At 37.5% G+C, this 16908-nt stretch overlaps 2 protein-coding genes across 3 annotated transcripts in view; one reads left to right on the forward strand and one right to left on the reverse strand.

Moving 5' to 3' along the window:
* Positions 1 to 11344, reverse strand: part of CCDC146 (coiled-coil domain containing 146) — a 139918-nt gene extending 128574 nt beyond the window's left edge. Inside the window, exon 1 of the mRNA XM_059934105.1 lies at positions 11170 to 11344. The gene's annotated coding sequence lies outside the window, so the exon portion shown is untranslated. The remainder of the gene's footprint in view (positions 1 to 11169) is intronic.
* A 262-nt stretch (positions 11345 to 11606) lies between these two features.
* FAM185A (family with sequence similarity 185 member A) overlaps positions 11607 to 16908 on the forward strand; it is a 73159-nt gene continuing 67857 nt past the window's right edge. Inside the window, exons 1-2 of one of the 2 annotated variants that reach the window (XM_059934120.1) lie at positions 11607 to 12253; positions 14778 to 14887. In XM_059934120.1, the coding sequence (XP_059790103.1) occupies positions 11827 to 12253; positions 14778 to 14887 (537 nt within the window). In that variant the 5' untranslated portion in view covers positions 11607 to 11826. The remainder of the gene's footprint in view (positions 12254 to 14777; positions 14888 to 16908) is intronic. The other variant, XM_059934121.1, reaches the window with a different exon arrangement.

Raw genomic sequence — 16908 nt, forward strand, 5'->3', positions numbered from 1 at the left:
TGAATGCTACTCCATTGTACAAATACACCATGATTTATTTGCCATTCTCCAGTTGATAGACATTTGTTTCTCATTTTTGGCTATTATGTTTTTTTTTTAATTGTATCTATTTTTTTTTTAATTAATTTATTTATTTTTATGGCTGTGTTGAGTCTTCGTTTCTGTGCAAGGGCTTTCTCCAGTTGTGGCAAGCGGGGGCCACTCTTCATCTTGGTGCGCGGGCCTCTCACTATTGCGGCCTCTCTTGTTGCGGAGCACAGGCTCCAGACGCGCAGGCTCAGCAATTGTGGCTCACGGGCCCAGCTGTTCCGCGGCATGTGGGATCTTCCCAGACCAGGGCTCGAACCCGTGTCCCCTGCATTGGCAGGCAGATTCTCAACCACTGTGCCACCAGGGAAGCCCTTGGCTATTATGAATAAAGTTGCTATGAACATTCAAGTACAAGTCTTCATGTCAACATATGTTTTCATTTCTCTTGGGTAAATACCTAAGAGTAGAATTGCTGGATCATATGGTAAGTTATGTTTAATTCTATAAGAAACTGTCAAATTGTTTTCCAAAGTGGTCGTACCATTTTATATACCCACCAGCAGTGTATGAGGGTTCCCACTGCTCCACATCCTTGTCAACACTTGGTATTGTCAGTATTTTTTAGTTTTAGCCATTTTGGTGGGTTTGTAGTGGTATCTAATTTTAATTTTGTGGCTTTAATTTGCACTTCCATAATGACTTATTATGATGAGCATCTTTTTATGGGTTTAGTTGCCATTTATATATCTTCTTAGTTTAAGTGTATATTCAATTTTTTTTGCTCATTAAAAAAATCAGGTTTTCTTCTTATCATTGTTGTAAGAGTTCTTTGTGTATTCTGAATACAAGTCCTTTATCAATACGTTTCATAAATATTTTCTCTCAATCTCTCCTGGTCTCTTCATTCTGAAGAGCAAAACTTCTGAATTTTGAGGAAATCCAATTTATTGGGTTTTTTTCTTTTATGGTTCATGCTTTTTGTATCTTATTTAAGAAATCTTTGCCAAACTCAAGGTCACAAGATTTCCTCCTGTATTTTCTTCCAGGACTTTTATAGTTTTAGCCCTTCTATTTGCATCTTTTAACTATTTCAAATTTTTGTGTATGGTGTGAAGTAAAGGTTGATGTTCTTTTGGAGAGTGGATGGAGAGGCATATGGATATTTAATGTTCCAGCACCATTTGTTGGGAAAAGCATCCTCTTCCCATTGTCATATTATAATTATAGTAACACCTTTCTCAAAAATTAACTAACCATATATGTGTAGGTCTATTTCTATAGTCTCTATTCTGTCCCATTGATTTAAAGGTCTATTCTTATAGCCATACAACATTATGTTGATTATTGTAGCTTTACAATAAGTCTTAAAACGAAGTAGTATAAGTCTTCAAACTTAGTTCTTTTTTCAAAATCGTTTTGGCTGTACTTGGTACTTTACATTTCCATATACATTTTAGAAGTTACTTGTCAATTTCTATTTTTTAAAAAGCCTGCTAGAATTTTGACAGAGCAATGAATCAATACATCAGTGTGGAGTGATATGCCGTCTTGAGTCTTATTTTACTTGAATATGGTATTTCTCTCCACTTATCTAGATCTTCTTCAGTTTCTCTCAGCAATGTTTTACAGTTTTCAGAAAATAGGTCTTGCATATATTTCATTAAATTTATCCCTAAGTATTTCACATTTTGTATGCTACTGTAAATGGTATTGTTTTTAAATTTCAATTTCCAAATGCCATTTTTAGTCCTTAGAAATAGAATTGATTTTTGTTATTGACCTTGTAACCTTGTAAACTTTTTAATTAATTCAGTTAGCTTTGTATAATATTCTTTAGAATTTTCTACTTAGATGATCATGTTGTCTGCACATAGACAATTTTACTTCTTTCTGTCCAATGTAGATTCCTTTCAGTTTTTTATTGCCTTATTGTACTGCATAGGACCTCTAGGACAATAAAGTGGTGAGAGTGAAAAACTTTGCCTTGTTTCAGATCTTAAAAGGAAAAAAGCATTCAGTCTTTTATGGTTAAATATGGTATTAAGTATAAGTTTTTCATAGATGCCTACATTAGGTGGAGGAAGTTCCTTCTCTTCCAAGTTTCTGGAGGGTTTTTAATCAGGAATGGGTATTGAATTTTGCTAAATGTTTTCTTTTTAATCCATTAAGATGATCATATTTTCCAAAAAATGATGCTGGAACAACTGATTTTTAACATCCTTATGTAAAAGAATGCACCTCAACTCATACCCTGCATGATTTACAAAACCTAACTTGAAATGAGGCATAGGCCTAAATGTAAAACCTAAAAGTAAAAAACTTCCAAAAGAAAATGTAGAAGAAAATCTTTGCAACCTAGGTTTGGAGAAAGTTTTGGGTTTTTTTGTTTTGTTTTCAGATGGGACACAAAACCACAATCATAATAGAAAAAAATAGACAAATTGGACTTTTTCAAATTTAAAAGATGTGCTCTTCAGGTGACAGTGTTGGGAAACTAAACAAGAGCCACAGGTGGGGGAAAAATGTGACCAAATAATGTATCTGACAAAAGACTGGTATCAAGAATATATAAAGAAATCTCAAAACTCAATAATAAGAAATCAAACAGACCAACAAAAAATGGGCAAAAGATTTGAATGGATATTTCACCTAAGAAGATATACAAATGGCAAATAAGAATGTGAAAATATGCTCACTTCATTAGTAATTGGGGAAATGCAAATCAAACTCATAATGAGAGAGAACTACACACCTATTAGAGTGGTTTTTTAAAAAGTGACAATACCAAGTGTTGGTGAGGCTGTGGAGTGACTGGAACTCTCACATGTTGCTAGTGGGGATGCAAAACTGTGTACCTCCTTAGGAAAACAGTTTAGGTATTACTTATGAAGTTAAATACATTTACCACATGACCCAGCCATCCCCCACTCATATGTAAATACACATTCAAGGGAAATGAAGACATATATCCATTCAAAAACTATATACAAATGTTTATATTGGCTTTATATAGTCACCAAAAACTAGAAACAACCCAAATATCAACTTGTGGATATATAAACAAATTGTGGTACATGCATGTAATGGAATAAAACTCCGAAACCAATTACTGATACATACAACAACATGGATGAATCTCAAATATATTATACTAAGTCAAATGGCTATATACTATATGATTCCATTTGCTATATGAGTTTCTGAAAAAGGCAAAAAGTATAGGGACAGATAGTGGATCGGTGGTTGCCAGGGGTGAATGTTGGGGGACAAGGATTGACTACAAAGAGAAATGAGGGAACTTCTGGCAGTGATGGAAAAGTTCTATATCCTGATTGTCATAGTGGTTACATGACTCTATGTGTTTGCCAGAATTCACAGAGCTGTATACCTAAAAAGGGTGAGTTTTACTGTGTGTAAATTATACCTCAATAAACTTGACTTTAAAACAAAGTAAACAAAAAGAACTAAACCTACACAGAGTGCTGAAATTAAAACAATGAAAAAAATTCCAAAAATCACCAAAGAGAAAAAGCAGACTCTCCACAAAGCAACTAAATTAGACAGATAGAAGACTTCTCATTAGTAAAAACTGTACCTCTTCAAAGTACTGAGAGACAGTATATGTCAGCTAAATTATTACTCAAGAGAGCAGGTAAAAATAAAAACATTTCAAAGTCTGAAGAAACTACTCAGAGACTCTCATTGAATATATACAATGAATATACTTCAGTAAAAAACTGAGGGGCTTCCCTGGTGGTGCAGTGGTTAAGAATCTGCCTGCCGGGCTTCCCTGGTGGCGCAGTGGTTGAGAATCTGCCTGCTAATGCAGGGGACACGGGTTCGAGCCCTGGTCTGGGAAGATCCCACATGCCGCAGAGCACCTAGGCCCGTGAGCCACAACTACTGAGCCTGCGTGTCTGGAGCCTGTGCTCCGCAACAAGAGAGGCCACGATAGTGAGAGGCCCGCGCACCGCGATGAAGAGTGGCCCCCACTTGCCGCAACTAGAGAAAGCCCTAGCACAGAAACGAAGACCCAACATAGCAATCAATCAATCAATCAATAAATCTTAAAAAAAAAAAAAAAAAGAATCTGTCTGCCAATGCAGGGGACACGGGTTCAAGCCCTGGTCCGGGAAGATGTCACATGCCACGGAGCAACTAAGCCCGTGTGCCACAACTACTGAGCCCGCATGCCACAACTACTGAAGCCCACATGCCTGGAGCCCGTGCTCTGCTACAAGAGAAGCCACCGCAATGAGAAGCCCGCACACCACAACAAAGAGTAGCCTCCGCTCAACGCAACTAGAGAAAGCCCGTGTGCAGCAATGAAGACCCAACGCAGCCAAAAATAAATAGGTAAATACATTTAAAACAAAACAAAACAAAACTGAATCTAGAAGGAAAGAGATGAGCAAATAAATTGGTAAATGTTGCTAAATTTAAATAAGCATTAAATATAAATAGCAACAATAATAATAACTATTCATGTGGCTTCAAAAACAAGGTGGAACAAACATACGCAAGACAATAAATGACATGGAAGATGGAAGGGAAAAGACTTATGTTAAAGAATTCTATTCTTTGAGAGGAAGATGGAGATATTGATTAGCCATTTGCTAGGTCAAGTGAGTATGTGAAAAATTTAAGGATAATGATTAGAAGTAAAATAGCCTTTCATGTTACTACAGAGGGAAAAGGTGAACAAAGAAAAACATTTAAACTAAAGATATGAATGGAGAAAAAGAGGAACAGCAGCAACAAAAAGGCCAAAAAAAGGCAAGGTTGATAGAAAACAGAAAAGAAGATGGTAAGAATTATTACAAATGTAATAGTAATTACCAAAAAAAGTAAGTGGATTAAATTTACTTGTTGAGACAGATTGTTGAATTGGATTTAAAATATCTATCTGTATTCTGTTTATAAGAGACAAGTCCCAAATATAATGTCACAGGTTTGAAATAAAAGGATGAAAATATTATTATTAGATAAATATATACATCAAGATAGAAAGCAGTACTAGAGATAATGAGGATCATTATTTAATGACAATAAAATTTTATCAGGAAGCAATATTAATCCTGAACCTATACATAACTAACAGCATAGCCTCAAATTATATAAAATGTAAATGGAATTTCTACTCAAAGGGTATATTAATGCTACTACAGTGTAAATGGTTGCAACAATATTGCTACTTTGTAGAAATGGAATGAAGTGTTAGCACGTACAAGAACTCTAGCCTAAAGTGAGCTTTTAAAGTTTTTCTATTATAAGTTAGCTTTCTGTTTGCAATAAATATTATCTTACACACACACACACACACACACACACACAAATACATATTGCTTTAATGTACAAAGTACTCATATCCCCCCCAACCATGAGAATCTTCTTCAGATATTTGTAAACTAGGCAATTTCTCAAGGTGTTTAAAGTGAGGGAAATTTGACTACATTAAATAACAAGCTTTTTCCTGTACATCATCTACATGAAAATAAATAACATGTAGATTTCCAATAGGACTGCCTACATATTCATTAACTACTTCTTAGTATTGTTAGTTATTTGTTTAGATTATTGAGTTTATTAAGATTCATAAGAAGAACAGAGGTCATAAGATATATTTATTTCAAAAGTTTATAATTAAGAAATTAAGAAAGTTAGCAAATTCCTAGGGCTTCCCCCAGTTAAACTGAATTCCAGAATCCTTTCTTTAGGTTACATTTTTTTCTGAAAACTCTCTCATGCCCTCTGCTGTCCATTTATTGAATTTTTTAAATTGAAGTATAGTTGATTTCCAATGTTGTGTTAATTACTGCTGTACAGCAAAGTGATTTAGTTATATATACATTCTTTTTTTAATGTATTCTTTTCCATTATGGTTTATCATAGGATACTGAATATAGTTCTCTGGGCGATACAATAGGACCTTGTTATTTATCCATTCTTACATAAAAGCTTACATCTGCTAACCCCAACTTCCCACTCCATCCCTCCCCCCAACCCTCTCCCCCTTGGCAGCCACCAAATTGTCCTGTGTGTGTGATTCTGTTTCTGTTTCATAGATAATTTCATTTGTGTCATATTTTAGATTCTACATATAAGTGATATGGTATTTGTCTTTCTCTTTCTGACTTCACTTAGTATGATAATCTCTAGGTCCATCCATGTTGCTGAAAATGCCATTATTTCACTCTTTTTTATTGCTGAGTAGTATTCCATTGTGTCTATGTACTACATCTTTATTCATTCATCTGTCAATGGACATTTAGGGTTGTTTCCATGTCCTGGCTATTGTGAATACTGCTGCTATGAACATAGGGGTGCATGTATCTTTTTGAATTATAGTTTTGTCTGGATATATGTCCAGGAGTGGCATTGCTGGATCATATGGTAATTCTATTTTTAGTTTTCTGAGGAACCTCCATACTGTTTTCCACAGTGACTGCATCAACTTGCATTCCCACCAACAGTGTAGGAGGGTTCCCTTTTCTCCACACCCTCTCCAGCATTTGTTATTTGTAGACTTTTTAATGATGACCATTCTGACTGGTGTGAGGTGGTACCTCATTGTAGTTTTGATTTGCATTTCTCTAATAATTAGTGATGTTGAGCACCTTTTCATGTGCCTATTGGCCATCTGTATGTCTTCTTTGGAGAAATGTCTATTTAGGTCTTCTGCCCATTTTTGGATTGCGTTGTTTGTTTTTCTGTTGTTGAGTTGTATGAGCTGTTTGTATATTTTGGAAAGTAAGCCCTTGTTGGTCACATCGTTTGCAAATATTTTCTCCCGTTCTGTAGGTTGTCTTTTCGTTTTTGTGACAGTCTGTTGTGGCTGTCCACTCATGGTTTTGGTGACTGATGTCACTCAGAGCATCTTGTAAATCCTAGGGCTTCCTGGAAGACAGTTGCCAATTTCATGCAAGTATCATCTGTCATTCGTAAGGTGTAGGAGTTGTAGAGTTCCTTGACTTATAAAACCTACCTGGCATTTTTTAATGCTGTAATGAAAATACTTATAACAAGTTATCCTCGCCTAGGACCTTGAAGTTGCAAGTCAGTGGATCTTTAAGGACAAATCTTTAAGTTTCTTATTTTTGTAGCACAAGGCAAGTAAATTTCCCTTTCTTAAACTTGAGAGAGATCCCTTTCTGAATAGATTCAGTCCACAGAACTTAACATGGCGACCATTTCCTATCATGGACAAGAGGCCTTGGATATTTATGACTTTGCAGCCTGAGAGCCTCAGGGGCTGATGATGGGTCGCTCTGAGAAGGACTCTCTAAGCCACAGCAGCTGGCCCCTCTGAAGGGGATGGAAGACAAAGGGAGGGGATCTCCTGAGGTTGGCCAGGAGCCAGGGGACTTCAGCCAAAGTTCAGGAAAGTCTGAAGAAGAGCCCTGGGGGGGAGGGGACGCCCAGCTGCAGGGGCCTCGCCCTCCCCACCCCAACACTTGAAAAGACTCAGTCCCTCAATGAGAGAATGTAACTCACTTTACAGAATGTATAATCCAGTGTTGAACAAATTTGTTCCATTAGGCTGTCTGAAGTATGTTAAGTCTTCATCATAGGGCGAGGTGTCAAGATTTAATCACTAGGCTACTTTAGGCAACAGCTGCTTAAAATGTGGCTTTAACTATCAGAATAGTCAATCATAAAATAACTCAGACAAAATTTCAATATGGAATTTTCATTTGGTATATTAAATTGTATATTTATTGAATATTAATTATTAAATTAAGTAAAATATTCATTTAGAATATTTAGATGGCATTTAGATGGTAAGAAAGCCTCCACCTATTTCACTATTTGAGTCAGTCTTAGTAAACAGTATCTGCTAAGAAATGCATTTAAATTTTTTAAATTATAAATGTAATATATGTTCATTATTGAAGACACATAAAAAAATGAAGAAATAATTCACCTTACTACTTGGAGATAAGCATTGTTATCAAGTTGTGTGTTTCTCTCTGCAATTGTTTCTATGGAATATATGTTAAAATTCCTATTATTATTATTATAGAATTGAGATCATACTCTACATACAATTTGGTATTCTACTCATGTCACTTAACATTACTATAAGATAATAGAAATATATATATATATATATTGGTCTCTGCCCTTGGCTCCTAAAAGTGGGTTCCTGAAACCCTTGTAATTTCCTGGGTGATAGGAGTGTCTTTTGTTCTAATGAAGCACCTTTGGGTAGACTCCTGGATGAGGGCTGGTCACCAGAAAAAACAAGACATGATTAGAAGCTGGGAATCTACAGCCCTGCCCCCAAGTCTCTTGAGAAGGAAGAAGGACTGAAAATATAGTTAATAATCGATCATGCCTACGTGATGAAGCTTCCATAAAAATCCCACTAGTATGGGGTTTGGAGAGCTTCCAGACTGGTGAACACACCCACACCAGGAGGGGGGACACATCCCAGCTCCACGGGGACAGAAGCTCCTGCGGTCCAGACCCTCCCAGGCCTCACCCTCTGCATCTCTTCACCTGGCTGTTCATCTGCATCCTTTATCAAATCCTTTAGTAAAGTGGTAAATTTAAGTGTTTCCCTGAGTTCTGTGAGCCATGCTAGCAAATTAATAGAACCTGAGGAGGGGGTTGTGGGAATCTCCAGTTTGTAGCCAAAGGAGATAGAAGTTGTGGGTAACCTGAGGACCTACTACTTGTGACTGGCATCTGAAGTGGATGGGAGTGGTTTTGGGGAAATGAGCCCCTAACCTGTGGGATCTAACATTAGTGTCAGAAGTGAGTTAAATTGTCGCTTGTTGCAGGGGGAAAACCTCCACACATTTGATTACTAGAAGTGTCAGAAGTGAAGCTATGTGAGTGTGGTAGTTGTGTGAGAGTCAAGGAGACATACACAGAAGGAGAATTGTAGGTTTTTCCTTTACAATTATGTTATGGAGGATTTCCCATATCATTGAATAATTTTCAAAATACAATTTTAAGTTGCATAATATTCCATATGTATACTAATTTATGTAACACCCTCCTATTTTTGGACATTTAAGTTGCTTCAATTCTTTACTATCGTAAGTAATCCTGAAAAAAAATTCTGTAAATGTAAGTTTTTGTGAACATCCTTAATTTTATGTTTACATTAAATTCCAAAAAGTACAATTTCCAGGTCATGGATACACATATTTTTAAGGTGTTTTATGCATATTGCTAAACTGAACTCTGAAAGTTTTAATAACTTACCCTCCTACCAGCTGGACATGTTCATGACCACAGGAATGGCTTTTTAAAAACTGAACGTGTAAAAGTACGCTACAAGTAAACTCTAAATATGTGGGAGAGTTACATATGACTCTCTATTCATTTCATAAATAACTTTCTTTTCTCCAAAGGTGTCAGGAAGATAGAAGGACCTTTTGACAAAGTGGTAAGAGGGCCAGACCTTCTAACTGTTTTTTAATCTTTCAAAACTTGTTTCTTCATCAGTAATGTGAGCATAATAATACTTGCCCTGCCAAACACAGAGTGTTTTGTGAGGATACTATGAGATGATACATGTAAACATGCTTTGAATAATATAGTGTCATACAGGTGGAAGGTAGTACTTTTATTGGTCATTATTGATATGTGGATAGACTTGATACATGTCATTAGACTTTTAAAAGTATCAATAAATTTTTAATATCTTATGTTAACCTTAATATACATAATTTTCTCCATTTTAAAACTCAGATGATCCAAAAAGTAATTTTTTGTCAATTTTCTTTTGTTTATTTGAAAATAGTAAAACAATGATTTTGCCACATATGCAATTATTGTTCAGTTGCCAATTCCACTAACTAGGTTTTCATCAGAAAAGGAAAAATTACCATAGAAACAAAATTATCTATTAGGGTTTTCTATTTAATTTAAAAATATTTGGCATGGGTACAACAAATTTAAGTGCATTCTCAGCTTGCTTAAACCAATGCCTTTTTCACAGTTATTCCTGTGGATTTTCATTAAAAAGACCGTTTGAAGATCAGTTTGAATAATTGTGACCAAATGAAACACAAAGCCAAGGATATAACTAGTATGCAGTGGGAACTTGGTGAACCTAAAAGCTTGCACCTATTGTGAGCCTTCATAAGGAGGAAGAATAAGGAGGGAGGAAGGACTGGGACAGAAAGGAGGAAAGGATAACTTAAGAAAAACACTGAATTTCTAACAAGGTAATGGCTTGCAAAGAACCCTGTGACTTGGGCCCCTGAGGACTTTAGCTCAGTTCATTAGGACTTTAGCCCATCCCTCTATCACTATTACTCCCAGTAATTCTGGTTATTGCACTTGGCCAAGGGCTTCAATTTTTTATGGCATTCAGTTTCAGCACTTGCATTTTATTGGACGTCATTGTTTGCAGTGTGTCTTTGCTAAAGAACTTAGGGAATAATTTGTAGGAGGAGGAACTGGCACAGAGAGGGAGAGATAGCAGGAAAGGAGGAAATAGATCTTTTCTCATTTTTAAATTGCCCATAAAATAATAAAAGGTAAAACAGAGTTTACGGAGTCATTTAGTATAATCCTTCTTCATCTTAAAGTGGAAGAAACAGGTGTAGGTGACAGAGATAAACCAATGGCCGAGCCAGGAAAATAACCAATTCCATACTCTTCCCATGGCACTATGTCTCTCTCTCTCTCTCATCTTATTTTAGTCCTAAAACCGAGGATCATTTGTAGTCAAAGAGAACAATGCTGCTGTCAACACAAATCGTGATCGCTCAGATTTTTCTTGGTAACTTAGAGTCCATGCTATAAAATAAAAATATAATAATTTAAATTGCAACTTGGCAGCCTGTGCAGCGTGTTCACATCCATTATCTCATTTGATCCCTACAAAAACCCTTTGAGGCAAGACAAGGAAGGTATTATTGACCTCATTTTAAGAGCGAGCGGTTAAAACCCAGAGACGTTCAATAACTGACGTAAGATCACTTAGAGTCAGGAAGGAGACAGGACTCTAACGCTATTCCTACATTTGATATCAAAGAGGGAGTTTCCTCAGAAAACACTGACTGGTAGTGATCCTCTTGCCTAGGGATTCTCCATCCTAGGGTACCCCGCACTAGTTTATGAAGTTTGGAACTAACCACTCACTGAGGGTACTCCTATTTTGCATATAGTTCTCACCTTTAAAAGCGCAATTTCTTACCACTTCCCTCGGTCCTGATCCTTATTTAGGCTCCTGTTTTTCTCTGTGAGTTTTGGCTTCCTCGTCTCACTCCAAAGCTCCACCCTCTCCAAAGAAGTAGCGTCCTCGGTATCCAAGGGAACCACACAGCCTTGCCCATCTGTCGCCTTCCACGCTTTCCATTGGCCAGTTGAATTCTGGTGTGATTTCCCCCCCCCCCCCCCCACGTCCCTCCAATGGATAATTGGCTAGAGGGAAGGAGCGCTTGCCTTCCGAGTCCCGTCTAACACCTGCTCTTACTAACCTTAACTACCTTGCGCATTGCCTCTTGGGAAATGTAGTTTCTAAGCCGCCAGAGCCCTTCGACGTCTGGCTCCATTAGAACTACCTATCCCACCGGCCTTTGCGAAAGGGGCGGGAGTAGGCGAGGAGTCAGGGTCAGGGTGGATACTTAGAGCTTTGAAATTCCAATTTGCCGCCGAGGCGTGTGTAGCTGAGGTTTAAATTGCTGAACTAAGTGAGCAGTCTTGCTGTTGCTTCAGCACACCCTCTCAAGTGTCTCCCTTTTGACTTGAGCCGGCACAGCGGCCAAGTCGACTGGCCGTGGCAAGACTAGCCTGTGGCTGAGGTGATCTGAGGGAGCGTGAGAGCACGCCATGTTCGTCTCCTGCTCGGGATGGGGGCTGGGCTGCCTCCGGCTCTGTCTGCTCCGAGTGTGGGCCCGCGAGGTCGCGGGGCGCTGTGCGTGTGGGGCCTGTCAGGCCCGGCTGTACGGCTCAGGTGGGTCCGAGCCCGACGTCTCTCGGTCTGGTCCCGCGCGCCGGACTCTGAAGGAGTGGGCACTTCAGGTGAGCCCTTTCGGCCGCCTGCGGACGCGGCTCCCGTGCTCCCTAGCCGTGAGGCCCCTGGACCCTCTCACCTACCCGGATGGCGACCGCGTGCTGGTGGCGGTGAGCGGAGTGGAGGGTGGGGCCGTGGCCAGCCTGCAGGTGAGGTACGACGAGGCGCAGAAGGAGGTGGCCATCGTGTCTGACGTCATCGACCCCCAGGCGTCCGTGGAAGTGAACGCGCCCCTGAAATTTGGCAAGTGAAGTTTAAACGGGCTTGGGTCCCAGGGCACATCCAGTGAATTTATAGAATTAGGCCGACGTGCGTTTTTAATAGGTCCCTTTGGATCTGACTTTCCAACCTAATTTACAATTTACGCCTTCGGAGGTTGCCTCTTTTTTTCTGTTATGCTTTGGGTTTCTGGGCAGTAGTTAGGAATTAGGTTCTCAATTACAGCAATTTTATAAATTGAATGGAAACATGATTTGGAATAATCTAAGCCGAATAACATTTGTGGAGCCCCTTCTGTTCTCCTGTGGCACTTTGTTCCTATTTGTGCACTGCACTTTGTCGGTAACAATGTGGTGTATTTTTCAGGGTTAAAGCATCTTGATAATCCACCCAGTGGCATGGCAGACCGTCCGCGTTTCCCCTTGCTCACCGCCTGGCGTCTGTCCCCAAACAGCCTTGTCTATAGCATGTTCCATCGAACTTGGACCAGGTGTTTGGTTTCTAATAGGCACCCGGCTTCTTACTGAAAACGTCCCCACTCATTTTGGCCTAAGTAAATGTTCTCTGAGTAGCAGGCCATGAAGAAAAACACATAGTAAGATTACCTGGGAAACTTCAACTGATAATGGCTGCCAGATATGTTTCCTAGGCGTTTGGGTTCCATGTTATTTCTCACATGGAAACGACTGTGTACGCAGCACTTTAATAGGAAAGTCTTCCCTGGCTCTCCGCCTTCCCGGGACTGAAGGAAGATACTAATGAAGATCGTAATAGCAACTAACACTTCTAAGATAATCTTTTCCAATCCTTACAGTTGCACTGTATTATAGACACTGTTATTGTCACCATTTAAGATGAGGGAATCGAGATACAGCAAGTTTCATATACTAAGTATTTATTGTGGGTGAACAAGTAGAAGAAATCCGTGCCTTCATGAAATTTAATTTGTAGTGGGCTTAGATCAAGAAATATGCCTATTTTCTCTCAGATATAAAGTGGTGGAGCTGAGATTTGAACTGACTGGAGTCTGCTGAACCACTATGCCTTAATTGCTTCTCAACTTTTTTTTAACTAGCCTAGGTGAATAAGAGACCCTGATCTCAAAATGTTAACACTCTGGGGTGGGGAGGAAGATTTGCCAATGTATTATGTAGTACAAAATAGACTGAGTGTTGAAATAGAGATAAGCAAAATTTTATGGCAGCACAGATAAAAATGGAACTACCCAAACCTTATTATTTGATGATTCCTCTTTTTAGAGCCAGAATCTCATTTCCAATTTACTGTTAACATGTGGATATTCCGCAGACCCCTCAAATCAACATAATTCAATTTTCCTCATACTTACTCGTGTTCCTCCAGTTTGTCTATAACCGTTTCAGTGAATGAGTGAGCGTAGCATTACTACCACTCAGTATCTAGCCTTAACTTCTCTACCCACCTACTGAGGGTAGAGTATATTTAGAATTTGTTTTCTTCTCCCCATGCCTATCATTACTGCTTGAGATCAAACCTTAAGTTGTAACACTACTTAACGGGCTGAAAGTTTTGTAGTTACATTTGCATCAATGTAAGTATGGGGTAATATTGTCTTTTTATGTATTTTATATTAATCCCAACCAAAATTTTGCCTTTATAGAGACTGCCATATACTCAACTGTAGAAATTGATTTTTATGCCATAACTATTGGAATTGTAGTGCTAAGACCCCAGTAGTTTGTGTTTGGGGCAGCATTACTTCTCTGGTCTGGTTTAAGGGAAATCATCAATATTTATTTGAACTAGGTATTAAATATCAGTGTTTTAAAGATTTTTAATTTTTATACAGAGACACCTAAGGTTACACCTTAAATTGAATTTAAAGTTAAACTTTAAAGCTAAGTATGGCTTATTTGCCAGACTTTCTTCGTATATATCACTGTTATTTATACACAATTTTGAGGTTTTAATATTATTCAGTACTAGATTTTTCAAAGTTGTTCCTACTTTTTATTACTTCAAATACCTTGTGATATAGCTGCATGATAATATCTTCATTTTTTACATATGAAAGGTTAGAGGTAGGATTTGAAAACCGAACTCAGTAGGCTTTTAACTTGGGGGAAGTTTGGGAACAAATCTTTAAACTTTCATGAATATAAAAGAGAATAAGCTAACTGACTTACCCAGTTCACCATAATGACTTGTTAACTTGCTGTACTCTTACTCAAATCTGTGTTTGTGTATTTTCTCAGTGGTGAAGAGGCTTCTATGATCTTCTATAAGAACTGGAATCTTTGACCTGCTTTACTTATCTCCTATGTTACTTTCTCTCTTTAGATGATATCCGCCAACAGAAATAACTGCTTTTTAAAAACTGGTAGAAAAGGGCTTTACATTTGTTCCTGTTGCTGTGGTGGAGATCCCTTACCTTTAGAGAGAGGCTGCTGACAGCTGTGTTCTTTCCAGTATTCAGTAAACTGAGGAGCTGGATTTCTGCGGGACACTGAAATGCTTTGGAGCTCATTAACCGTAGTACTAACTTGGTTTTTCTTTTTTTCATTTCTAGATTTGAATATCAAGTCGTCAGGGTCTGGCTGTGTAAAAGTCCAAAATATTGAGTGTGATAATTGCAGAATTGAAACTGAACAGGGGACCAGCATCTTACAGTCAGTTAAGGTATAAATATTTTTCTAATTTTGTTTCAACGTTATTTTTTAAAACACCTTAAACTATGAACTACGGTATCAAATTAAGGTTATTATTCAAGCATCATTTATTGGAAATATTGAGTATCATTTATTCATCACTCAGAAATTCCTTGCAAAAAGTTTGTCAGTTCTGTTATGAAAGTATAGAGGTTGTAGCAACTTTGAAGGTTTTCGTCATGTTCCTTTTAGATTTCATTTCAAAGTGTACAGCGATACTAATAATACATTCTTAGTATTCTCAGATCTTACTAAGTTTAAGAAATTTTAGTTTTAACGAATGATTTTCTTCCATTTATTAAGGAGTAAGGAAAAGTCATTAAGCATTATAAATTTGCTTAAAATATTAAATTAATCACAGTTTTAATGTACCAGGTAGTTCGTTACTTAAGGATTAAGTAGGTATTTGTGCTAAACAGCAAATGATTCATCTCACTTTGTAACAACGCTTTTATATTTAATTTTCTTAAAATTAGATTGGTCTCAGCTCTAAATGATTTCAAATACATCTCTGATAAGTTCTAGCTTACTGTTACTACTGGTACTACTTACACTTGCATATTCAAAACTCAGTACTTCTGTGAACTTTGGTGGTATGTAACTTTGTTGAAGTCAGTCATCTTTGCTTCATAATTGCAAAACATTTTCATTTTTAGATGCATAAACAGTAATTAGTATGATTAATTGGATACATTTAAAAATTTTTACATTATTTGTTTTGTCCCAGCCACCTTTATTTGCACACCTACCTTTGGCATGTCTTCACATGTGAACCATTTCAGTAAATTTAGTTGCACAGGGACTTACCTGGTGGTCCAGTGGTTAAGACTCCATGCTCCCAGTGCAGGGGGCCCAGGTTTGATCCCTGGTCAGGGAACTAGATCCTGCATGCCGCAACTGAAAGAGCCCACGTGCTGCAACAAAGATCCCACGTGCCACAACTAAGACCTGGCGCAACCAAAAAAATAAGAAAAATTTAGTTGCACAAATATCAAAAAAGATTAAAGAATACTATTACATATCCTTTTGGAAAAATGAGATGGTTCTGGTTCTTGTAAAAGATTGCACAGTGAAGTTTTCATGTTGAATGACTAAATGGATGAGAATACCATGGTTCCTTTTTGTCCTTATAAATATATTGGTCACTCATCAATGCTTGAATTTCAGAAATTCATCTAGAATATTGTTCTCTGGAGACTCAGAGTCTTAGATTTTCAATTTCACAGCCAAAATTAGAAGCTACTGTACTGCTGTCTGTCTCTTTGCAATCGTCTTTTGATCCATCTGATAATTCTGAAAGATCTATTTTGTCAGTTTTCTTTTTTCTGCCATTATGTGCATAAAATGAAAAATGACTTCTCAACTTTGGCACTGTTGACATTTTGGGCTGGATAATTCTTTGTTGTCAGGGGCTGACCTATGCACTGTGGGATGTTTAGCAGTGTTCCTGGCTTCTACCAACTAAGTGCCAAGAAACACACTGCTCACTTAGGACTGTGAAAAATATCTCCACACATTGCCAGATGTCCTCTGGGGGACAAAATTCCTTTAGTTGAGAACCACCATTTGAAGCAAGTTCATCATTCTTCTCTTGTCTTATTCTTTTAGACATTTTCTAGCATAGTTAGGAATAATTGACAAATAATAATGAAATAACTACTAGGATAATGAAATAGCAAAATGTTATGAAACATATGAAAAATAAGAATACTAAGATCCCATAATGTATTTTAGATTTACAAAGGAGTCCAGTGAACCATTATGGTAATTTAAGATAGAATGAGTTTTATTCTATTTAAAAAATGAGTAAAATTTCTATTTATTCTTTGGGAGACCTCTAAGAAAGAATAAAAGTCATGAAATATCAGTCCTACAAATAGAATAGCTCATAAAAGAAATTCAGGGATTAGAATTGGGCCTGCTGAATCTTAATGGTAGTTAGGAGAATTAAGAGGTAAGAGAATTATTCTTGAGATCTTAGGATTTAACTGA

This window comes from Balaenoptera ricei, chromosome 9 (assembly GCF_028023285.1).
Source record: "Balaenoptera ricei isolate mBalRic1 chromosome 9, mBalRic1.hap2, whole genome shotgun sequence".
Lineage (NCBI taxonomy): Eukaryota > Metazoa > Chordata > Mammalia > Artiodactyla > Balaenopteridae > Balaenoptera > Balaenoptera ricei.